Here is a 24,490-nt window from a genome sequence, read left to right on the forward strand (position 1 = left end):
AGATGATATGTGGAGCGATTCGACACGGCTCCCTGAACGTTGGTGGTGGTTCGAGATTTACGAAGCGATTCGTACAACTTGAGAACATCCGGTATGTACTGCTTGTCAGGAAGCTTTGACTTGTGCAGAAGCCCGAGAAGCTTCCCTAGGACAGCGCCATCTTCAGAAGCCATAGCGGCACCTTGAGCTTGATAAGGTAGAGTAGGATGGCATGCGTCTCCAAGCAGCGCAACTGCGCCCTGTGAATAAATGTAAGAGTTTTAGCTGCCTATCAAGTAACAAAATCGGGATTCGCCTACCTTCGTCCACTCAGACAGTTCCTTATGGTGGAATAGCTTCCATTTCAATACATGGGAGATGGAAGAGATCATCGTAATCAGTCTAGAAGTGTGTTAGAAATTGAAAGTGGCACGAACAAGATGCCAGTAGAAATCAAGTAGCATACCGAGTATCCCAACCTTCGAACCGGAGCTTCATATCATCGGTGTTTCCAATTTCTTCATGAACACCCTGAGGCATGTCATTCGCACTCAGAAGAACCAAGTTGTAGCTATCGCCGCCATCGGTGGGATAGAAAACCGCATGTCGATTTGGACCCATCCAGCATGTCACAGCACCTTGATTCATTAGTTCCTCAACCTGAGAATCTTGAAGGCCCAGAAGGTCCCCTCGCTTGAACGTCGCTCGATGTGCCATGTCCCCACTCTCTACCGGAGGGGAATGCCACCCAAGTACGAAGTCTCTGGTGACTGACCACAGGCCTTGTCTCAACGTCAGCGGCACAAAGGAGGTAATGTTCTCAGCTGTAAAGACAGCTGCAATGAGGTTTTAGAGGGTTCATCTTACCATCAGCGCCGACGATCACGTCTGCAGTGATGCACTCTCCTCCAAAAAGAAACACCCCCACAGAGTCCACAGAGTCCGCGAACAGGCGTTCGACTTGTGCTCCCAGTCGCAAGTCAGCGCCCGCTTTCTCCGCCGCATCCCACAGGATCTTATGGTAGTCCGCGCGATGAATAGTTCTAGACGTGTCTCACTGTCAGTGCTGCAGAAGCAAACTTGTGCTGTCGTTGGATAAGAGAAGCAGGTTCACTTACAACCATGCGTCTCCAAACTTCCGGACCATTTGCTCACCCGCGCTCATCTTGTACAGACCTTCTCCATTCGAGTATCTAACGTAATTGATCGAATCCAAAACAATCCCTTTGGCGATCAATTGAGGTAGATAATTCAGTTGTCGTGCAATGCGAGCTGCGTTGGGGGGGATTTGGATGCCAGCCCCGACCTAGATGCCGTGTGAAATTAGCTAACAAGCACTCTTTCCAGATGGCAACATGATAAATCTGACGTGTAAAATCTTCGGTGCCCGTTCTAAGACCGTGACATCAATCCCTTCGCGACGGCAGGCGATGGCACAAACCAAGCCACCAATCCCTGCGCCAACTATCACAACCTTCATTGTCAAACTATTGGGTCAAGTGTTTTAATTATGTTTTGGTCTCTATACCAAGAATGAATATTGATACAAAGGCTTTTTTCACAATCATTTGCAACAGGCCAAATATATTCTACGCCTCTTCTCATCGCTGAGTTCTTGGGGTACCAACCTTAGAGCCGCGATATTATGCCGATCCTACGTCAATGTTATACCCGGTAGTGACAAAAGCCGTGACGGCGACCGCGACGCTATCTTGTTACAGCAGGAGGGGTCGGCATCGCGGCACTTCGGAAAGACGGGGTTGCCTGTTATGTCTCTAGGCCGTGCCTCAACGTCAGGTCGGACGAACTCAGTCTCGCCACTCTCGACAGCAATACAAAGCTCGGAGTGGACCGAATAATATTTGCAAATCAACGCATCAGACGCGCAACCTGTTCTCCGGGGTAATCATGAGATCGAGTCTAGTTACTTATCCGGAAAGCGAACTCCACGCAGGCTCGTTGTCAGGTAGAGGACTAGGCTTGGATCGCGGCTCGGGGGACATCGGTTGGTGTACGCACTCCACATGATAAGTCCGAACACGTCCACAGCTGCTGACATGGCCTCCGAACATTTGGTTTGCTATCGCCGGACGAATCTGTGCGCACTTTTTGATCGCCTGGTGCTCACATGGAAGCCCCGCACTCATGCAGTCTGCTGACAGTTTGCTGTGGATGGAAACCAATGACGCGGAGCCCCGCCGACGTTGCGTGCCCGCGGGGGCCATTCTATAAATTATGACAGCCAATGATTTCGAATGTATAGACGCGACCTTTCATTATCAACATTCCTAAATCAACTTATGGACTCGAAGATTACAGCTGAAACTCTGTTGCTTGCACCCCGCCACAATGCCTTCCTCGATCGTCTTCCGGGCTTCCGAAAGCAAAAAACCTATTGCTAGACCCACCGCTACGTTCACCGGTGACGTCTATCTCGACTTGGTCCACAACGAGGAGAAAGCCACCATCGCCAACGTCACGTTTACACCTTGCGCCAGAACCTATTGGCATACACACGAGGAGGGACAGATGCTTAGGGTTCTCGCTGGGTCGGGTTGGATTTGTGATAGAGGAGCTGCGCCACAGCGCATTGGGGCTGGTGATGTGATTTGGGCTCCTGCAGGAACGACGCACTGGCACGGTGCAGACGATGGTAGTCTCATGACGCACCTTGTAATTGGACTGGGCAAGACTACTTGGCACGAAGAGGTCTCGGATGAGGAGTACGGGAAGAAGAAGGCAGCGTAGATGAGGCCAGGTCCAAATGCACCACCACTGCTGGAGATGACTCTTATACCAGGCCTAACCCGTGATACCACAATCTTAAAACACTTTCTAATTGTCTATCCACTCAAGAGAAAGTGAGCGTATGGCTAACAACCAACCATTCATGACAAATTGACTTGGGTTTCCGAGAAGCCGGGGAATGTGATCTGCGCGGAAATACCACCGAACACCGTGTTCGGCGCATGGCCGAGGATGGAGACGTGGAAAGACAACGAAATATGGTGAGATGAAGATTGCCCGTTAAGCTAGATTTCAAGGTAACTAAATCCACGGTTATCATTGCCTAGTCCTGATGGCGTTCCCCATACATCCTGACACTCAAACGAGGTCCAACAATCTTCTTCATTACTCTGACCTTGGAGGTCGCTCACTATCAAGGAAATGTTATCCGTTGGCTGAGCAGAGGAAGTAAGCTCAAGTAGATGTTCCATCTCGGCATTCTCGCCAGCCGAACCTTGCTGCCGTTCAGAGGGAGGTACAGTTTTCTCATTTTCCGAAGGCAGTGACCGGCCTATTATCTTCTTGGACTGTAACCCCCTCGTTTTGTTTTCAGCTGGAAAGAAAACCGCAAATCGCTTTGCAAGCCGCTCTTCGTCATTTGAAAGCGCTGCAGGTCGTTGGATAATGTTGTGAAGGTCAGAGTTATGTTAGTAATCATTTTACTGCTTCAGGCGATACTCGTCGTTGTGTATTCATTAATCTTACCTATCATCATAGATCCCAGACCCCATAGAGACGCGTAGCGTTCAAAGACCAGCTTTGCCAAGTCTTCACTCAGCTGCATTTCCGTTCCAGACAAAGGCTCATGAGGCGTCCATGTGGGAAGTAAAGCGCAAGTCAAGAATGGATGACTCAGTGCGATATACTCCGGATGCCAATGATGGATGATTCTGTCTCTTTCTCGTGAGTAAGCCCGCATCTTGATGCCGTGACTCTCATGATGATCAGCTAGACCAGCCCGGGCGGCATTCACTAAAATATGAGTCCCGATAATCCAGTTACACCGAGCAAAGCTACTTTTGTCAAAGAAGAGTGGGGTTATTTCGATCCCAAACCGCGCTGTCATAGAAAGATAAAAGCATGTGATCGAACTCGAGAGTTCCTCACGTTCGCTATCTCGCGAAGTTGCCCTGCGCATATGGGGATCGAATACTCGAGCCATGAGGAAATTTGCGATAATAAACCATGCTCTTTCACTCTGGTTGTTGCAGTTCGTGAGGGACTTCCATGCCTTCGATGGCAATGGATCTAGCTTTGATGACTGGATTGGCTGATTCGCAAACCAAGCTTCATCGCTGACTGGAAGTTGAACAGCCATATTCGACCGGCTTATTGCGCATGGTCGATTTGACAGCGTGGATCCAAAGGTGTCCAATTCCCAAACAACCCAAAAGGCGCGTCTCTTTTCCTCCAGTCTGGCCCATTCATCGGCGTTCTTGTACTCTTCTGGTTCGTCATCCATGTCGCATAGATCGAGATCATACGCAAGACGAACACATATCCCAGTGAGAACCCATGCTTGATGGGAAGGGCCTGATGTGTACATGTATGCGGCGAGCAAAGCGCATCCTTGTAAATATGGCAAAGAAGCACCATCTGCGGTTTCTCGGAGTTGTTTGTAGCTTTGTTTCGCCATCTTGATGAGTTCTTTACCTCTCTCTGCGGTCCTCAACTCCTGGAAGTAAGGATTTGACGAGTGATGCGCGGCCAAAGCAAACATTGAATAGACAATGAGAGTGTCTTCTGGAGAGTACAGGGAAGTGACAGCAAATTGGCTGTTTTCGTCCGTCATGTACCTGGAATAGAACCCGGGTCGGTGCAATAGTGGAAGCCAAGGCTGGATTTTCTCGAAGTAAATACGGACTAGCTCGGTTGCAATGCTCTGAGGGACCTCAAGGTAATTTGAATCCGAGGCCAATGTGCTGGGTTCATTGTAGGCCCCAACAGATTCCTCCGAGTTGCTGAAGGGGGTTCGACCCGTTGACACGGTGTCTTTGAGATGTTGCCGAGAGGCAGATGTTGGAGACGGTTCGTCTAAAGGGGATGCGTTTTCATCCTGTATTTCCCTTGATGACTCTGAGTCCTTCGACGAGGATATCATGTTAGACACTTCCAAGTCATCTTGAGTTGGTGTACCACCGAGTCTGGACTCGAGTAAATTCACAATCCGTTCTTCAACATACGTTAGTCCGAAAAATGCGACTTGGCGCCTGAAATTCCGAGTCTCATACCTAGCTGATCAGGACCGATTCTTGTTTTTTTCTTGGGCTCGTGTGGTTTCAATATGCGTTCAGGTGTTTTTCTTTTGGTGGGAAATGTGCATGAACCCCCTGTCCGCTCACAAAGTCCACAAACCGGCTGGCTCATATCACCTTGTAGGAAAGTCAGCCTGTCCACCTTTCTCACACATACCTTCCACGTCGTGAGAAGGGTTCTTCACCTACATTTTGTCTTCTTCCTAGTGATTGTTAGACATCTTCCTAAAAGAGGCACCCAAGGAGGCGGCATAGGGTTCCTCCCGTTCGACGAAAGTCGTACCTTCTGCACTCGAGACACGCTCGGTGGCCTTTAACTGGAAGCCAGTGTTGGCTATCGACAACTGAAATTGCCGATATTTGCGCCGTTCCCCCCGAGACTTTGGAAGTGGCCGCGTACGGATCGAACCGAAGACATTCCATTCTCTCATCCATGCCAAAGCCGATGCTCCCCTCTTTTTGGCAGACGCCGAGCTCAGTAGCGTGATCACCTTCCGCGATAATTAAACGTAGACGATTGTCGCGTGGAGAAGTGCCAACGCAAACGCATAGCGCTTCTGGATATTAATTTGTCCAGCCGGACAGCTTTCCCGGACTCCCGAGTGGAGTCGTCTCCGACAAAAGATGCGGGGAAGCTGGAGAGAAAGACGAAGGCCACTGGAGGGGGCAAGGTCGGGTTGCGGATCTCGGGAGCATATTTCAACGATGACGTCAATTTGCTCCCGTCCAACTCCTGCTTCTAAGGTATACGCAGCAGATAAACATAAGGCTGCTGTATATTCAAAGTCTGTCCAGAAGTTAGGTTCACGGTCGGGGACAATGTAGAATAAAACATGTTGTAAATCTTATGCTGCTGCTGGAATTACTAATTAATCAACTTCCCCTTTACTCACATCATCGATGCGCTCTCCGTCATCCACTTGCGTCCTGCCCTTGTTAAACAATAACCCAACCATATACTTCCTCTTTTCGGAAGTGGTCGCATCTGAGAAAGCACCCCCAAAGGTCAAGATGTCACTGAGAATAATAAGTGAAACGAAGACGGTCCAAAGTTCGATCGAACCATGTTGTCGACAGCAGTAATAGAGGGGGTCAAAGCGGCGTCACTCAGTCCTACGCAAGGCCGGCAATGCCGTATGGAATGCCGCGTGCCGTCCCCACAGTATGTGTTCAGATCGCGGTACTTGACGGCCATGCGGAGTAGGCCAACTACATCTGTGCCTCGTACTTGAGATGATCTTCCCCGTTCGGACACATGGAATCTTATCCATATTGACAGGCTCTGCAGCAGAGAATAAACAACGACAATCAAAGGTGCAATTTGCATTCCCAAAAGTCTACAAATGACGATGGAAAACAAATCAAGAGCCGATTATCAAGCAAACCAACATGCAGTCTCAGTCCTGATCGCAGGCGCAGGGCCATCTGGGCTGATACTTGCGCTACAGTTGGCACGCTATGGAGTCAGAAGTATGCTGATTGAGCGCAATCAAGATACCACAAAATGGCCCAAGATGGACATCACAAACTGTAGAAGCATGGAGCTTTTTAAGAATCTGGGCATTGATAAAGACTTGCGAGATTTCGGTAGGCTTCCGAAGCTTTCTAATGATCAACTTGGAAAAGGCGCTTACCTCACGCATCAGGAGTTCCTCAAAACTACTCCTTTGACGTTCTGTTCAGCACTGGTCTATCGGAAGACGGTGATCTGCTGTGCAAGTGGGTAGGTTTCCCCATCTGCCGTAAAGACCATCCATCATATTTAATAAATCATGCAGGATCTTGCGTCGCCTAATGCGTGGAAAGACCATATAAAGCAGCAGAACGACGGCAGCTATCCTCGAGAGCCTTACCAGCGTATCTCACAGGCCCTCTTTGAGGCACGAATGAAAACCAGGATTCAGGAAGAGCCACTCATTGACCTCCGTTTCGGGTTCAAACTTGAGTCTTACTTTGAAACTGATAAGAACATTGTATCATGTGTCGTCGATGTCAATACGGGTGCCATTCACAAAGTTCAAAGCGACTACTTAGCGGGCTGCGATGGAGCCAACAGTCAAGTACGCAAAGACCTTGGTTCCCAAATGATAGGTGGGCCAGTGTAAGTAGACCAGGCAATTTGCCTAACGTTGATGATGATTCTTGTGCTATGCTGACGTCTTCAGGCCTGGTGCGATGTATCTCGTTCATTTCAAGTCTAGCGACCTTACCGCGCTTCATCGTCAGGGGCAGTTCTGGCATATCTTCTTCGTCAGTGGAAGCGTCATCATCTCTCAAGATGAAGTTGACACGTGGACCATTCATCTACCCATCTCGCTCCACACGGATTGGAAGTTACTCGACCCACTGCAGTGTATATACAAAGCTTTGGGGGGAATTCACGCACCTTGCCCGATCAAGGTTGATCAAATACTAGTGAGCAGCTTTTGGAGGCCGAGCATATGCATTGCAAATCGATACGCGTCGGGAAGTCTGCGCGTCTTTCTATGCGGCGACGCTGCCCACCAGAATATCCCAACGGGGGGATATGGCATGAACACAGCAGTTGGCGATTGTTTCGATCTGGGCTGGAAGCTTGCTGCCGTCATCCGAGGATGGGGCGGCGAGTCCCTCTTGAGATCATACGAAGCTGAGCGGAAGCCCGTAGCGCGCACTAACATCGAACGTTCCGGGGTTCATCACCAGGTTCACCAGGACTACGTGAGATGGGTGTCTCAAATGAGTGCCTGGGGTGGCATCACTGATTTGGAAGTTGGAAGCGCTCTTCGCCAGCAGATCATCGATCACATCAATTCTCACGATGGGGAAAACAAAGATCATGGTATTGAGCTTGGGTATCGGTACAATGATTCTCCCGTGGTCATTCCGGAAACGGCAACGACGGAGCCCGAGTGGAATGCTCGGCAATATGTTCCCTCAACTTGGCCAGGTGCTCGAGCTCCCCATGTCTTCCTCTCAGACGGAGAAACAAGCACACATGATCTCTTTGGGCCCAATTTCACACTGTTTGACTTTTCTCGAGATGGGGTCTGGCTAGCTAGGTTCTCAGGCTTATACGATGCTCACAGCATCCCGCTCAAGACGGTGCGACTGTCTGAGGAGGAGCATGTACACAAGATCTGGCAGAGAGAAGCGGTGCTAATTCGTCCAGACGGGCATGTTGCCTGGAGATCGCCCGAAGGCAGCGACCAAGTGGACATAGAAAAGGTCTTTAGAGTTGTTTCAGGCCATGCAGAGCCTGGATCGCAGCTACCTTCTTCGAAGATTTAATGACGAGACATCCTCATTTGCGTATCATATTATCTTCTTGGAATTTGGTTGCTCACGGTGTTGAAGGTTGATCTATGGAAATTGACCCCGTTGTCGTCCCATCGATACATCCAGTCCCCTAGAAGTTTAAACTCAGTTCGCGTTTACAGATTTCACAGTTGTCTGAGGTCTATCACCATTGAGTTCGTCTCCCAGCCTACCTTGGTGGCAGATACTGGGCTATGTGACAGCCTATTTCATCGCGACTATTTCCCTTACGCCTCAATCCCCAAGTCTACGACGGTTGCATAAAATGGATACCATGCATAAGTCTGGACCGCTCGGTATAATCTTACATAAGCTCCGATCTGTCTCACTCGTCACCCCGCAGTAGCGACGTCGCGCCGGTAGCGTCAGTGAGGTCTCATTTTGCTCATGCTGGGTGTCGCACAACTGGTGGCTGTTCGCAATCGCAAAAGACACGCCTGCTTGGGAAGCTGCTTGCTCTTCCAACGTGTTGAGGTATATTTGCTGGCGCACCAACTCAAAAAACTAATCTCCCTACACTGCCACCCCTCGGAATCTCCCCGCCCGCGGACCTGCTTAAGCGCTGCCGTGTCACCAGCTATGACCAGCATCAACGTACGACTTCCACCCGGCGTAATCCGCCTCTATTTCCTCTGCTTTTACTTTGGGATTGGAGCTTCAGTATGGGGGTGAGTCTGACCTCTTTTTCTTTTTTATCTCTGCTACGAAGTTGCGGTAGTCCAAGACACAAGTGCTAAGAGCCCTATGTGTTTGTCTTCCTCCGTGGCTGTGTTGAGTTGTGGCGACGAGCCAAGTTTTGACCATCAGAGGAGGATTCTCGCAACATAAAACTACAGAGTGTAGCTAATGCTGTTGATCAGATATAACATTGGGATATTATCATCTATCCTCGTCCATCCTGGGTGGAGGGAAGCCCTGGGCGACCCATCAAGACCCGTAATAGGTGCTATTGTCAGCGTTTATTATATCGGCACCTTAATCAGCTATGCCCTCATCTCTCATCCCATCAACGACTGTCTTGGACGGCGCTATGCTGCTCTGGCCGGAACTGGGTTTGTTTGTCTCGGAGCCTTACTGCAAGCGACGAGCGGCGGTTCGACGGCGGGAGGCACCATGATTTCCGGCAGACTTTTCAGCGGACTTGGCGTTGCAATTGTTTCGACTTCAGTTCCTTTATATCAAGCGTAAGTTCAACCGTAAATAAAACGTTTGTGTACGGTGGTTGATCAGACCCAGGGAAATCTCACCGGCTAAGAAAAGGGGACATTTCGTGACGATGAACCATGTTGGTTTCATCGCCGGAATGGCCATTGGACTTTGGTGAGTCTTACTTCAGGTCTAACAAGCATGATGCTAATACCTCAAAGGGTTGGCTACGGCATGCGGTTTTGGCAAACCGGTTCAGGTCATTACTATGGCTGGCGGTTATCTATAATGTTGGAGATTATCCCCGCCTTCATATTTGGATTCGGACTGCCTTGGATCCCCGAGACGTAAGTCTAACCAACCTAAGACTTGATTCACGTATGGTGCTCACCTTACTTCTGTGCAGTCCACGATGGCTCGTTGAGCACAACCAAAAAGACCGTGCTCGCTCGACCTTGAGGAGACTTCGAGAAGGCATCTATTCCGAGGACCAAATCGAGGACGAGTTTGCTGCGATCTCTAAAGATGTCGACGAGTACCACAGATCTGGCAGAAACTGGCTCTCTCTATTCAAGGAGAAGGCTCTTTTCTCCCGTCTGTGGCGCGCCACGTTATTGCAGTTCATGAGCCAAGCTTGCGGGGCATCGGCTATGAAGTATTATCTGCCATTCCTTCTAGAGAGCCTAGGCATTTTCACTCATGCAGCTCTCATGATTGGGGCTATTGAAATGACAGTGAAAATAGCATTCACTGTGCTTGAAATGTTCATCATTGACAGGTTTGGTCGAAGGAACTGCTTGGTTGCGGGCTGTATCGTAATGGCCATCTCGATGCTGGTAAGTGCGGTCCTGATCTCAAGACGTGCTGTAACGTCATAGCTGATGCTCTACAAAATCACAGATCAACGGTGCCTTACCGCTTGCGTACCAAGATAACAAAGCCGCAAATATCGTCTGCATCATCTTCATTTTCATTTACGCGACGGGATTTAGTCTCGGCTTTGGGCCTACAGTCTGGGTTTACAACACTGAGGTAAGTTCCTCGTGTTCATTGGCTGGCCAATTGCTAAATCGAGCGTTCAGATCTTTCCCACCGCTGTTAGGGCCCGAGGACTCAACTTTGCTTCAGTTGGCAGTGCCGTCGCGTCCATGATCGTCAACGAGATTTGGCCCATTGGTCTAGCCAAGTTACATAGCAAAGTGTATTTCATCTTCATGGCTGTGAACATTATCTGGATTCCAGTATGTACTTTTGAAAACTCTTCTTACTTCGTCGTATATCTGACGACGAGCACTTGTACAGGTTCTGTTCGCGTTCTTTCCGGAAACCAAGGGCAGGGAGCTTGAAGATATGGATGCCCTTTTCGGGAGTGTGGCTAAGCAGGTGTCAGATGCGGAAGATGGTAAGCGAAAATTGTAGAAACATCCTAAAATTACAAACTGACTGGTCCTTTAAGAGTCCGCAGGCCGATTACTTGCCGATGAGGAGCTATTTCGCAATTCAGAAGAGACGCCCCCATCCCCCGCGCGGGATTCGGACCGTGATCTCAGCCTCATACAATGATGGCACCACTCAGATAAACTACCAACAATGGCCCTCGATGAAGAGACTAATCAGTCTGAATGGAGTGCCGTTTTTAGGGCTGTGTAAGCCAAGGGGTTTTGATGAAGTTTTGAGACCATCTAGCACGAGGCTTCACAGTAGGGGGGGAAAGTAAAAGAAACAGCCATGGGTGCATCGAAATGGATAGTGTAGCAAGCTCCGACAGGAGAGCAGTGTATTTTGAAATCGAGTAGAATGCAGATATTTAAACTTTCTTCCGTTCAGTATCAAGCGTATGTAATATTGAATACCTGAGGTCGAGAATCATATCTCGCGGAGCTCTTAGACATCATTGTTGACTCTGATGCCGTGGGATTCCCATGGTGGTATCTTGTGTGAATACGATCTTGCTAATGGAACTTGTCAACGGCTCGTATGCACAGCGATCCTATCTCGTCCTCCTCCCTGTTAACGTCAGCTAGTTCTTAATTGTCGTATATGTGGAGGGTGCCCAAAGAAGGACATTTTTCGGCGAACATATCGTCCCCGCAAGGTCCACAAACGATGCGGACCAACTTCGACTTACCCCGATGACCACCGGAGATAGTGGGTATTCTCCGCGGGGTCTTTTCCGATTCCCGTTGTCAAACCCACTCATCCCGTCATCTGGGTACACAAAGGGCCTTTTGGAGATGGCAGATGCTGGCAGACCGAGCTTACTGGCTCTCCCGTGTTGGCAGCATGCCTCGGCCCCCAGCCGTAATCCCGGATATGCAGATCCGGTGCAACGCCGCGCTGCGCCAAGTCTGCATTATTCTTCAGCCAAATAAGCTGACTCCAGACTCCACTTCATTGGTCCTTGCAGCAAGTAGTGCAAAGGCCATAAGTCTTAAAAGCATGAAGGGGTCTCTTCCACTTTCTGCTCTGCTTCCATCGACGGGTATATCTTACCGTGTTCCTTCACCCTCCACTCCGACATTCACTGTCTAAGTTCAACTTCGGAACAGCCAAAAGTATCACACATGTCATCATATGACTCTAAAGAAGAAGTCCTCAGAACTGGGGCAACTGAGTATGTCTCATCCGGTTCTTCATTGGGATTTTGCTGACTTCGATCTATTCCAGCCCTCTTTTTGAGAAGGTAAATCCATTCGCACCCCCTATTTTATCCCACGGATGATTTCTGTGACTAACAATGATCACTAGCTTCTCAAACAAGGTGGAGAGGATGTAGTGTCCATGCTAAACTCAATTCATTCCGCCATGGTGATGCATGCCGATGCTGCACGCCAGCCCATTCCGGGAACCGCAGATACCGAATTTGAATTCGAGTTCAAGATTCCTACAAGGGACGGCTTCGAAAATCCGGCGAGAGTTTTTAGACCACAGTCGCAAGTTCCACATCGACCAACAGTGATTCTCATTCATGGGGGTGGCTTCACCATTGGCCACCCAACCCATGTAGGCCACTACGCCAGAGCCATAGCAAAGCTGTTTGGTACAACCGTCATCAGCATCACCCACAGGTTCACCCCTCAAGTCAAGTTTCCAACGCCCTCAAACGATGTTTGGGACTCTCTGGAGTGGATATTGTCTGCAAACAACACAGCCAATGCCCCCTTGGGTGATTATACCAAGTCGAGCTTCGTCATTGGCGGGGTGTCCGCTGGTGCCAACCTGTCAGCGGTGACAGCCCAGAAATGGGTCTCTTCAAAGCAAACTCCTAAGCTGATTGGAGTCTGGCTGGCCATCCCTTGGGTTCTGGAGCCAGAAATTTTGCCGGAGCAGCACGCCGAGCTATGGCTCTCAAGGCAGCAGAACACCGACACGCTGATCATTAACGCGGAGACTTTACGTGTCACTCGCGCTGCCTATCAGCCGGATGTCTTATCGCCCGACTTCTCTCCTTTTAACGACAGCAATAGACACAAAAATATGCCACCGGTCTACTTCCAAGTCTGCGGGCAGGACCCTCTACGAGATGACGGCATCATTTATGAGAAAGTGCTCAGAGATCACGGAGTGTCGACGAAAATTGACGTGTACCCCGGTGTTCCACACGGATTCGCAGATTTGCTGCCAGAGTTTGAGCTGTCTCAGAAATACTTGGTTGATTCTGTGAAGGGATTCGGATGGCTCTTTGATGTTGAGATTACAGATGCAGAGTTGGCGCAGGCTTTAGCACCATCCTCTTGAGCAAAGTGCTGCAATGTTGTGTCGTCTTCTCATTATCTGGGGGGTTCGGAAAGCCGGACGTGGATTTTTCAGCTTGATTGTTGTTCCTGTGTTATAACTTTTGGTTCTAACCTCTGCTCAACGTAGTGATACCTCTTACAAAATCAAATATCTGCTGCTCTAGGTTCACACACAAGAATCTTCCCGGTCACAATGTTAAAGTTGGGATAACCACGCAAACAAACCCAAGACGCGACATAGAATAGTTTAGGAGGATGAGGATTGAGCTTATTTGAAAGTGACATTGAGCATTTGAGGCCCAGGTCTATTGCGGACTCCCCAACAAAAAAAGACTTCGAGTGAAGTAGGGAAAAGAGTGCCACCAAGCAATTGTTGTGGCTGTTTAGTTCCTTGTCAGCCCTCGCTATTAAAGACGCCTGTCCCTGTTAGTGTGCTTTTATGTGGCGAACGTCTAGTGAGAATGGGCCGAGAAGTGCGTTATCCCACAGATATGAATGGCTGTTGCTCCAGCACGTAATTCAGATCGTTGCTGGGTTGTTTGACTATGTGTGCCTCATTTGCTGTGTGAGTAATCAAGATGCCGATCATAGACTGTCTTGTTCTGCTGACTCCTCATTGCCGCCAGCTACCCGGCCTCAATCCAACATCTCAATGTATCGGCCTCATCGGTGAGCAACCGCACTGAGTCACTCTACGTATGGGATGTAGTTGACGAGACATACAAAACCAACGCCGTTCGAAAGCAACTTGATGTCGTGAAGAATTTCAGTTCAATGTCTCACGACGACCGACAAGTCCTGACCATCAGTAAGGAAAGCCTAGAGTTGACAATTGAAGAAGCTCGCAAGGGCTCTGCATGGCAGAAGTATTATTCTGACCCATCCCTGACATGGTTCTACGACCGAGTGAACAACTTCCGGCGACCTTACATGCTGATAGCCTTATGTCCCAACTGTTCCGGCCGACCCCTCTTCAGACGATGGTACTGTCGATATTGTTTATGCAAGGCTGTTCGAAGACGCCATGGATGAACCACAATCACCAGCGCGCTCTCTGCAAGCAAACTATTTTACGCTCGCAAGAGTCGTGTATTATGATTTCATCAGCTCTTTCGGCCCCAACATAGATGTGCCTGGAGCGGATACAGCGAGTCTGGTGATATTCCAGCTGACATCGTTACCACGGCGCTTTCGTGGATACTTGGCTGTGTTGGTTATTATTGCGGTATTTTTCGCCAATCTCGCAGCAGCATCTTGGATCTTCCGCTCGACGCGCTTCAGTTATCCGGAGAACGCTTGGCAACAGTCGCACAAGTATCTGCAAGCCCGGAGCTGGCGAGTGTGCTACGGGAAGCGAAGGCATCAACAGACGACGATATTGAGAGCTTCATGAAGTCGTACATGAATCAAGGATGCATGCGACGCTTTACTTCTAGTCTCGCGTCGTTTTTCACATTCAACTCCAAAAGTCAAGCTCCGCGTTTCGTTGTACGGGATAGCACTTTTGTCCGCGCTACAGGGGTTCAAGCAGACATGAAGTTGCAAGAGACGCAGTCACGACACCATCTCACCGGACAGAGCTCAGACCAAGAGAGTTCCAGATAGGCATATGATACTTGGGTACCTTACTGATAAAAGAAAGCCAATTGTTTGTGGGTATCCCGAATGCCTTTGAGGCAATCTTAATGAACATTATCATGAAATGAAAGTCATATCCTTGCTTGTATGTTGACCCGGCTCTGACATTTGTGTATTTCCGCTCACGGTAACTCGGCCACTTCTGGAACGTAATTTGCCGGAGACAACTCGTATGAGTTCGCATGAGCTGCTTTATGATAGATCAACTCTGAATGCGATCTTTGGTACCTTGAATATTTTTGTTCCATGAAGTCAGGCACAGAGCCAGGTGTGCTGTAGGGGTTTGCTTCAACCTTTGCAAGACCCTCCTCACCATCTGTATGCGACCTTTTCAAAGGAGGTTCCAGCTCCTTTGCATCCAGCACAGCATTTGGTCCCCAGAACGCAGATCCAAAGATGATTGCTGGATTTGATGACTCGCTCTGGGACCTTGAGCTTACTGACTTTGGTACCCCGGATCGATCGGCCGGCTTCCATAAGTCGATAGGTTCGGTTGAGGCGTGCCGCGGTTGGTGTGGAAGAGAGTGTTTTGGGGTTGGAGCTCGAGGGGTGGCAACTCGAGGAATGGTATGAGTCGAAGGGTTACCCAAAGCTATTCTGTCGAAGTCGTCATCGAGATTGAACGAGGTCTCGCTTGGCAATGTGTTCAGTGATAGTGTCGACATGGTCCCTAGATTTGTGAAGGTTGGAGAAGGCGGAATCAATGTTGGCGCCTCACTATCAAGCGTTGCATTCGACGGGTTGGGGTTTGAAAAGACGTGTATAGAATCAGGTGAGAACCATCGACCGGTTGGTGTCTCCAATGAGGATTTCGTATTAGACCGAGCAGGAATAGTCTGCACGGGGAACACGCTTTCACCAGAGTTGACATGCCGCAAATTTGTCGAGGATCCTTCGTCTCTAGTCGTTATGGAGTCTGGCTTGATTTCTCTCGACCGACGGAAGTACCCAGAGAACTTTGAATACCGGTTATGACCTTCTGTTTCCAACTCGCCGGGCTCGCTCGGCTGGTCGGCAAATGCAGGAAGAATCGGCTGGGACATTACTGAGTCGCGGGCACTACGGATTGATGGGGTGGAAGACGACGAGGGGGCCAGCTGGCTCAGAGGATCGAACTCAGTGGGTCTTGTCGGCGGTGAAAGACCAAGAGTTGAAACTGTTGACGAATACTCCAAGATACTATCGCGGGTCTGATTTCCGTGTTCAAATGAAAGTAGTCCAAGGTCGTTCGACGATGAGAATGCCGTGGGCCTAGCCTGTGACATTGCTGGATGATAAATCGGGCCTTGGGGGACGGCTCGACTGGCAGCGTTTGGACGTGAAGTGTACGCTCCGGGAAATGGACCGAAAGGCGCCTCAAGTTCGCAGTATGGTTCATGGGCCACTGTGGGCGGATTGGCGGGGTTCGGGGCTGATGGATAGGTCGGGTGCTGAGGCGGGTTGAAGTGAGGAAAAGGCACGGTCGACTTTGGCGCGGCGGATATTGGCGATGTCAGAATCGCTGCTTCAGACGAGAAGGATGGTTTCTGATGCGAGTTCGTCCCTGCCGTTGATGAGAATTAGCAGCGACCTTAGATGATCATGGAAGCATTGCCAGCAAGCAAGCATAACTTGGGAAAACGGTTGCGGCTAGCCATACCTGAGAACGCCATTTCTCCCATGAGGCCACCGAGAAGAGCGACATTGTCGAAGATTTCAGTTCCTTTCTTGATCTCAGTGGTGATAGCCGGCTTCTGTTGTTGTAGCTGCGGTGCGAGAAGCGCCGTTTGCCTCAAGAAGTTCAGCTCCGACAACACCGCTGCATGGTGTCTGCTGATCACAGGTTCCTGTGCTCTGAACTCTCTCGAATCAAACAAGACCCATCCAACACGGTTCTTGAAGGGAACCTTGCCGTTATTGGCGTCAGGTCGGCACTTCTCGACAATCTGGCACACCTCGATGAGGCCTTTGTCTGCGGCGGCGATGATTTCGTTCACGCGGTTGAGTACGATGGGCGTCTTTTCAAGCAAGTGCAGGCATTCGTTCCGGATTTCGATCAGATGTTGAAGATCTCGATGGCATGTCTGTACGAATTCAAGACTGCGGCGGACTTGAGATGGGACTTGATCGACGTCGACACTGAAGAGAATGAGTTGGTAGGTCGCGTGGAGAGCAGACACGGAGCTGGTGATGGGATCCATGCCTAAAGCCCACGTTAGTAAGTGTCTACCGAAGAGAGTGGGAGTAATCGACGAGGCGCAATGACGAGGAAGCGGGGTATCTTACCGTCTGGCTAGAAGAGAAGTATACCAGCAGCGGGCGACTGCTCTCCGTCAGGTGTTCTGGGGAACTGGAGAGCGTAAACGGGCAAGTAAATCGGCAAGATCAGAGCCTGTTTGTTATGGAGGGCGGAAGGCTTTGGCAACGGTCACTGGGGATCAAGACAACTCAGTTCTCAGTTCCTGGCTATGAATAGCTAGCTGCGTGCCTGGGGAGACCGGACGAACGATGGGCGATGAGGTGGAACAGAATGGAAAGCCACGGCTGAACAGATGGTGGCGCACTGCACATAACTGTTGTGGGCTTGTCTCTCTCTTCGTACGGGCAGACACCAGTGTTGATCACTAAGGCATGGTTCGTAAAGTCATCACTCTCAAGAACTTTGATGATCAGAACTGAAAGTCCAGGGGGCAAATGTAACCCGCCCTTCTTCCTCCGGAGGATGCACCCTCTTGGGCTGGACTTATCGTCACTTACATGCATGGGGATCGCCAGTATTCGGCACCACGGAGGTCGGCAGGCTCTACACTATGCTAGGGCGCTCAGCAACAGGCTTCCTTGGCGTGGGCCGATCCACTAGCTTGAGAGACTCAGCCGCTCTGCAGGGGGCTGAAGGGATCACGCACGCTTGACGCCGTTTCCAGTACGCCTCCACTGAACAAAAGAAAGCAAGCCTTCGATTGGAATTGAGGCTCCCGAGAAACCAATGAACTGAGATTAAGTTGTCGGCGGTGGGAACGGTTCGGGCTTGGGGGCCGATAGGATCGTTGGTTGGGTTGAGAGTCGCTACAGCGCGGGTAGCCGCAGCCTGATTGTAGTGTAACCTTCATGGTTGTTCCCATGCGTGTAGGCAACAACGTTGGAGGTAGAGAGCAGGCTGGACGGACCTGGGAATTGATTGTGGTCTTGACCCTTCCCAAAGTCATTTAGTGAAATATCGATTTCGTAAGACTATCTTTCGTTTTTGTCGGGGTGAGTATGATCTCCCAAGACCCAGTATCGCATGATACGGCTTCATCTTGAAAATCCCGTCGGTGAAATAGACAAACGGAAGTTGAGCACAGTAGCTCCGAAGTCAGCGCTAGAAGGGCCGGTGCCTGCGGGTACGGAAACAAGCAATTTACTGCCTACCCCTGCCATGCAGTAAGCGCTAGGTTTTCTATCGCACGCATCTCAATTCCTTTCAGCAACGTCCTTCACCCCTGGTGTCCGCCAAAAGCAGGCTGGGCTTACGGTTGCTCGAGGGCGGCGATGGCGTGGCAGGTTCTGTGTCGTTCGTCCCTGGGACATCCGAATTGATTGCAGAGCGAGCAGAGCGAGCAGTTCGTGATATTGAGGATGAATTATGGATCTTGTTACTATTCTGCTTTGAACTTCAAATCACACTGTCTGTCTCCTTCATGCCAATTTCCCTATTATCTTGAAGATAGGCATGCCTTTCTCATCGGTTACGGCGAGGAACCCGTGTTACAACAGGTGCAACCACGCGACGAGGGGAGTTGTACATCTTGCCGTCCTTACTGGTGACCTTGTCCAGTCCCGGGCACACCACGACAGGTCGCACACCCGACGCACCTGCATCTTCGGTCTTGTAAGTGAAGCGCCAATCACTGGGCTGAGACACGATCTCGTAGCCGAGCTTCGTGCATTCCAGGATCACAGCCTGCAGATGGTCCAGCTGCTGACGCTGGCTCCCTTGATCCGCCGGAACGAAGTGACGGAGACATGCGTTGAGTGCGGTGGCGAGGCTCTGTGCTTTGGGAGATGCCTCCGACTCATTTGGAGAGAGGTGAATACGCTGACTGCGATTCGGGTGGAGGAGGAAAGCCGATAGACTTCGCCATTGTGAAAGTGCCAATGTAGTTGCTTCAAGAGGTTAGCAGACGGTCATTGTCTTGAACGCCGAGGGGGAACTTGCCTTCCTTATCACCTCCACGCGACTCGACTGGTGGGATGGACTGGAGGAAAGACGCAATCGGTCCTGGCAGCATGGAGTAGCGGCTCTTCGCCTTGAAGTCTATGCTTCCAAAGACCGCGAGAGAAACGACGTGTTGGAGGCCAGCCTGTCTAGTCTTCGGATCTATGCAGAGCGAAGCAATTTCTTCCGTGCTGAACTTGGATAGTTCTCCCAATCCCAAGTTTGAAAGACTGGGAGCGAGGGCGTGGGTATCGATTTGGACCGGGTTTGAATGGTAGTTGTTCTCGACATGTTGCTGGATAAGCTCGCCGAGAGATTGCAGTTCACCAGCCAACTCCTTATCTGGCGTCGCGTCGAGAAGGAACTGATTGATCTGGATGTTGTCGCTGTGGTTGGCGGGAGCTGAAGAAGCCAAGGCTTTGGACTCTGGGCCGACGATGATGTGCCCCGTGTCGGAACTCTGAGGCGAGTATCTTCCACTCTTCCGCTTCTTTCGCCCGAGAAGCAAGAAGGCGATGAGACCACCGATGACGAGGCCGGCTAGCAAGCAACCTACGGAAGCACCGGCGATTGCGCCCGTCGATACTCCCGAAGATGATGGTTTGTTTGTCGATGTGGGTGATGCTGAAGGTGTTCCCGAACCGGGCGTCTCGCCATTGTCATCCACAGCTGTCGGGTTTGAAGTCGTTGAAGCGCCGGGGATAGGTGTAGATGCTCCGGCTGTAAGTGCTCCCGAGGAAGTCGCATTTGACGATGAGCCTGCTGGATTTTGAGCGGGTGGTGTGGTTTGAGGAATCGGAACAGTCTGAGTGGCACTTCCGCCTTCCCATGTAACGGTCGTAAGTGTGTATCCTGAAGGCAGAGACGCAGCCATGCTGTTTGTTATGAGATAAATACAATAACTTATGGTAACGACGAAAAAGAGCAGAGCAGAGACGGAAACTGCCTGTGATGGGAATGACCTGGAGAAGTGAGTTGAGAAAGGCTGGGCACTCGCAGCTCAAGTAAAGCCGACGAGGAGAACAGCCCGTCGTGGGAGCGAAGGATTTGCATGTTGACCATACATCCCTATGAACCACGCCCCCCTCGGCCGTTCGCAAAACGGCGGCATCTGGAGAAACCCCGGTCTGCTCACTATTAGACCAGCCGTATGCTACCTTGTGCTGACAGGCAGGGTCTGCAGGTAGACACGGATATCTGGCAAACGCATCTGCAGTTCCACAAAAAGCCACAAAAAGACGGCTGTGCTGCGGATGTGAAATTTGTTAGCTGCAGCCTGGTTCCACAGCAGGGGGGATAGTGTGGTGCGGCGGGACGCATTCGTGCCACTTCAACGCCTGGCGCGCCACGCTGAGCACAGAAACCGTCGCGAGGGAGTGAAAACATTCGCAGTCTTTGACCCTGTGCTTACTATTCCCAAACGGAATGATCGACGCGATAGCAAAAGATGGTGCCTAGAATGGCCTGCACAGCCTTGTCCAGGTTTGGGCGGCTCGATACTCATCGTTGCTTTTTGCCGTTGGCAACGGAAAGATGATGGCTTTCCAAGCGGGACGAGCTGAACTTGGAGGAACGCCGACCCCTGGCTCGATATCATTCTGCAGACTGCAGGTAAGCAACTCGCACGAGGCTGGCCGGCGGGGTTGTCTTAGGAAAGAGCTCCGAGATAGCTGTTCTGCCAGCAGCCTTCTCTCCCCGACACACCTTTTTCAAGCACATGAGACGATAGAAATCTGGAACTGCCAGATGACTTTGTGATCTTGACGCCCTCAAGACGCGGGTGTGCTGTCCTTGCCCGACAGAAGAGAATCGCGTTGAATACAGTTGACACTTGTCAATCACCATGAGCGAGAAACCGGATGTATTGGTCTCAGTTGACCTTGGCACCACCTTCACAGGTAAGGTATTATCACAATGCGCTACTTCGCGCATAGAGACTAAGAAGAAATAACAGGTGTGGCCTGGATGACACCCAGAACACCAATCCAAGTCATCAACGACTGGCCCGGCAGCGGCGATCGAGGCGAGCGCAAGGTCCCGACAGTCCTGACGTACAACGCCGACGGCAGCCTCTCAAAATGGGGCTTCATGTGTGCCGACGAGGAGGAGAACAAGCTGCGGCGCGAGTTCTTCAAGATCTTCATCGATGAGGATACCCTGGAGGCGTGGCAGCAGCGCGGACTTCCCAACGCGCCGCGGAACGTCGCCGAGGCGGAGAAGCTGGTGACCGACTTTCTCAAAGAGGTGTACGCCCACGTCAAGGAGTCGATCGAGACGCAAGTTGGGAGGCAGCACACGGGTGGCTGGACGGACATGGCCGTGACGTTCCTCTTCAGCGTGCCGACGACGTGGACCAAGATGGAGACCATCAACGCGTTCAAGAGAATCATCCACGACGCCGGGTTTGGCGCGGAAGGGTCGCGACACTTTGCGCAAGTCGACTTGACGGAGGCAGAGGCTGCTGCGGTGGCGACCCTGAAGACGAGCGCCGTCAACTTTCACATGGGGAGCTTGTTTCTTACCGTTGACGCTGGCGGCGGCACGACTGATCTCGCGGTGATGCAGATCACATCAACTGACCCGCAATATCCCCAGATGTCGCAAATATCGGAGGTCAAGGGCGTGGGCATTGGGGCGTCGCTGATTGATGTTGCGTTTATCCATCTCGTCAACCAGCGGTTGTCTGCGTTTCCAGACGTTCAGCGTTTTCTTCCCCGTGACTTTGCATTCAGGATGTCGAGGAGTCACCACTTCAAGACGGTGAAACACAAGTTCGGGGAAAGGGCGTATATGCAGCCTGTGTTCAAGATGCAGCTGGAGGGGGTATCGCATGACTTCAACCATCCCGGGCTGAGAATCGTGGATGGGAGGATGTTGTTCACCATGTGAGTTGACAGCGCCGTAAAGTTGGCCATGAAGAGTTGGGCTGACAGTTGATAGGCAAGAGATCCAGGCGCTGTTTGATGTCCAAATTGAGGGCATCATGCGCTGTATCAGGGAGCAGCTCGACAGGCTCATCCAGAAGCAGCAGCCGCAAGCCATCGTATGAGATACTTCGTACCCATTGGACAAGAAGAAGACTGACAACGTCAGGAATACATGGTATTATCGGGAGGGCTGGGCGGCTCAGCATATGTACGGGACAATCTGCAACACCAGTTCCAGAGTTACTCGCACCAAAATGCAGAAAAGGTCGCGGTGATTCCGTGCCAGGATCCCCAGCTGGTGGTGGTTCGCGGGCTGCTCCTCGACCACCAGCAGAAGATGGAAACCGGGCGACTGTCGGTGTTGGCGACGCGGATTGCAAGGGCGAGCTATGGCGTGGTCATCAAAGAGGTGTACTCGCCCCAGATGCATTTCAACGAGGACATCCAGAATGATGCGTTCGACCCGAAGAAGAAATGGGCCGTCAACCAGATCCGATGGCTCATTAGGAAGGTGAGTCTCAAGGCTTGGTAATAAGAGTCTGGCTGCTGACGACGACATAGGGCGACATTGTCGATCCAAATGCGCCACTCGTACATTCGCTGGCGATTTCCCTGGGCGCCGGAGACACGCAGAGATCATGGGACGCGAACATTGTGATTTCTCACAACGAGCCAACCTTTCTCCCGAGAAGCTTGAAGCACGGTAAGTCCACACACAGATGGCGACAGCGATTGCGGAAGAACTCGGGCAGTGACTGACGACTTGGACCAGCGGGAGCAACGAAGCTGTGCGACGTCAAGAGCAACTTGACCGGAGTCCAGCAAAACCAACTCGTCCTCAAACACAAACGCGGAAGCTGCTTCTCCAAGGGAACGACATATTACATCTTGAACTTTGACGTGCGGGTAATAATTGCGCCGGCCGATATCCGATTCGAGCTGTGGTTCGGCGGACAGAAGTTCTCAGGAAATCACGAGCCGATTGCCGTGACCTGGGATGAAGACGGAGTAAAGGCTGGCGGAAGCTGATCGACAGTCGAGGGAAACAAGCTCGCATGTGTGGATATGGATATCGCTAGCTGGTATTAGTGTCGTTCACTGGCATGGAAGGCCGATAAGCGACGGGCGATGATCCGGGCCAGGCGACGGAGCAAGACAGGGAGGGAGGGGTCGGCGGTGAGTTAGTGCATGGCAGATACTGAGGCCAGCCGTTGAACTTGCAGATGGCCAAACGTGGGGTGCAGATGGCGTTTTGACGTTCACCGCCGAGGGCATGGTGGGATGAGTGTCTCGAAATATCACGCGACAGCGTCATCGCCTTGGTTACAGAGATAAGCCGACAGGCGGCTAGGGCTTGACGGAGCGCAGAGGGTGTGTGGCTGCGGGCATGAGACACCCCCAGGAGATGCAGGGACACATTTGAAGATGAGAGGCATGATCTTTGGTTGTATCAGCGGTTGAATGGAGCATCAAGGGACATTTGATGGGCAGTTACATACGTAGCATACGTAGCAATGGCAGTAGAATTCTGAAGTGCTCATTTGAAAGCCTTATCCTGAATGTGTAAGGTCGAAGTTGGTTGAATAGGCCCATGACGAATGAGTAAGCAGGCTCTGCAGTAGCATGATGTATGAATGACAGGGCTGGGCGAGGGCGCTCGGAGAAGCGAGAGAGAGATGTGTGGTGTGGTGTGGTGTGGTATGGTGTAATAGGAGATGGACGGTGTCGGGCTGGGCTGGGCAGGGCAGGGCCTGTCTCTGTGAGGGTGCCAAGCGTAATGCTTGGGTCGGCAGTGGTTGACACGTGGATGGGCGGCGATCGAATGGCAGTGGAATGGGATTCTGGAACCTTGGGACCTGGATCAATTTGGGACATTGGGTGCAGCGCAGCAGGCGCTCAAGCCCGTGAGGCATCATAGCTCTGCAGGACGAGTTGCGACGGAGGGTGTGCATGAAGGGCCGACGGCGTGGATCCATGGAAGATGGTTGAAGTGGAAGTCCCGAGAGGGTTTTGGGGGCGATTTGCGGCTTTAGAGGAGCATTAGGCGGCAAGGGGCCGCGGAGGGTGAGATGAGACAGGAGGAGGACGTGCTTCGGGATATTGTGGGTGTGGAAGGGGATGAGATCCATGTGGGATGAGTTGAGTTGAGTGAGGGAATGAGAGCTGATAGGGGTTCGAGACAAACAAGAAGAATTAAGGATAGACTGCCTGACTGGTTGAAAAGTGGACAGCAAGCGTCCCGGAGCAGCTAACAAATTGTACGAGGCTTGCTGACGGCTGGTTGGTTGGTTGCGGGAAGGCCGGGACGACCGGAAGCAGCATCTTGGGCTTCACGATGAGTGAGGCCTGAGATGGGAGAGAACTGAAGTCTTTGATGGAGGGATTGTACATTGAGGCGGCCTCTGGTATGCCCCTCATGGCACTTCACCAACTCACTAACAACTTGCCTACCGCCGTAGGTCCCCGAGGCTAAGGTAACCAACCTAACAGTCAAATGCAGCCACAGGACGCCATCCAAAGGCTAAGAGCATCAAGTGCCGTGCCTCA

General features: G+C 51.2%; 8 protein-coding genes across 8 annotated transcripts; 5 read left to right on the plus strand and 3 right to left on the minus strand.

The window, feature by feature from the left end:
- Positions 1-145: 145 nt before the first annotated feature.
- OpS4-4 (FAD-dependent monooxygenase OpS4) lies at positions 146-1,144 on the minus strand (the record flags this gene model as incomplete). Its single annotated transcript, XM_066153269.1, has 5 exons — positions 146-232; positions 300-381; positions 446-803; positions 847-1,022; positions 1,098-1,144. 5 exons carry the CDS (start codon positions 1,142-1,144, stop codon positions 146-148), a joined length of 750 nt encoding a protein of 249 aa, XP_066007546.1.
- Positions 1,145-2,328: 1,184 nt separating this feature from the next.
- Positions 2,329-2,727, plus strand: CGGC5_v015479 (uncharacterized protein; the record flags this gene model as incomplete). Its single annotated transcript, XM_032024062.1, has 1 exon — positions 2,329-2,727. The coding sequence occupies one exon, from the start codon at positions 2,329-2,331 to the stop codon at positions 2,725-2,727; it is 399 nt and encodes a 132-aa protein (XP_031879202.1).
- A 3,808-nt stretch (positions 2,728-6,535) lies between these two features.
- apdD-0 (FAD-dependent monooxygenase apdD) lies at positions 6,536-8,291 on the plus strand (the record flags this gene model as incomplete). The annotated part of the gene is made up of 4 exons (XM_032024061.1): positions 6,536-6,608; positions 6,668-6,744; positions 6,800-7,122; positions 7,187-8,291. 4 exons carry the CDS (start codon positions 6,536-6,538, stop codon positions 8,289-8,291), a joined length of 1,578 nt encoding a protein of 525 aa, XP_031879211.1.
- Positions 8,292-8,897: 606 nt separating this feature from the next.
- STP1 (Sugar transport protein 1) lies at positions 8,898-11,027 on the plus strand (the record flags this gene model as incomplete). The annotated part of the gene is made up of 9 exons (XM_032024060.1): positions 8,898-8,986; positions 9,179-9,502; positions 9,555-9,638; positions 9,686-9,811; positions 9,871-10,300; positions 10,365-10,496; positions 10,547-10,705; positions 10,767-10,866; positions 10,921-11,027. The coding sequence occupies 9 exons, from the start codon at positions 8,898-8,900 to the stop codon at positions 11,025-11,027; spliced, it is 1,551 nt and encodes a 516-aa protein (XP_031879197.1).
- A 1,001-nt stretch (positions 11,028-12,028) lies between these two features.
- CGGC5_v015482 (AB hydrolase superfamily protein) lies at positions 12,029-13,202 on the plus strand (the record flags this gene model as incomplete). Its single annotated transcript, XM_032024059.1, has 3 exons — positions 12,029-12,078; positions 12,132-12,147; positions 12,213-13,202. The coding sequence occupies 3 exons, from the start codon at positions 12,029-12,031 to the stop codon at positions 13,200-13,202; spliced, it is 1,056 nt and encodes a 351-aa protein (XP_031879206.1).
- Positions 13,203-14,768: 1,566 nt separating this feature from the next.
- CGGC5_v015483 (uncharacterized protein) lies at positions 14,769-17,581 on the minus strand (the record flags this gene model as incomplete). Its single annotated transcript, XM_066153270.1, has 5 exons — positions 14,769-15,006; positions 15,068-16,382; positions 16,479-17,021; positions 17,105-17,111; positions 17,576-17,581. The coding sequence occupies 5 exons, from the start codon at positions 17,579-17,581 to the stop codon at positions 14,769-14,771; spliced, it is 2,109 nt and encodes a 702-aa protein (XP_066007446.1).
- Positions 17,582-18,539: 958 nt separating this feature from the next.
- CGGC5_v015484 (uncharacterized protein) lies at positions 18,540-19,890 on the minus strand (the record flags this gene model as incomplete). Its single annotated transcript, XM_066153271.1, has 2 exons — positions 18,540-18,964; positions 19,029-19,890. The coding sequence occupies 2 exons, from the start codon at positions 19,888-19,890 to the stop codon at positions 18,540-18,542; spliced, it is 1,287 nt and encodes a 428-aa protein (XP_066007362.1).
- A 969-nt stretch (positions 19,891-20,859) lies between these two features.
- On the plus strand, positions 20,860-22,972 carry CGGC5_v015485 (uncharacterized protein; the record flags this gene model as incomplete). The annotated part of the gene is made up of 6 exons (XM_032024054.1): positions 20,860-20,914; positions 20,971-21,901; positions 21,957-22,059; positions 22,110-22,454; positions 22,505-22,646; positions 22,716-22,972. 6 exons carry the CDS (start codon positions 20,860-20,862, stop codon positions 22,970-22,972), a joined length of 1,833 nt encoding a protein of 610 aa, XP_031879252.1.
- Positions 22,973-24,490: the final 1,518 nt, after the last annotated feature.

This window comes from Colletotrichum fructicola (genome assembly GCF_000319635.2).
Source record: "Colletotrichum fructicola Nara gc5 chromosome Unknown KSG_Nara_v1_contig09, whole genome shotgun sequence".
Classification (NCBI taxonomy): domain Eukaryota; kingdom Fungi; phylum Ascomycota; class Sordariomycetes; order Glomerellales; family Glomerellaceae; genus Colletotrichum; species Colletotrichum fructicola.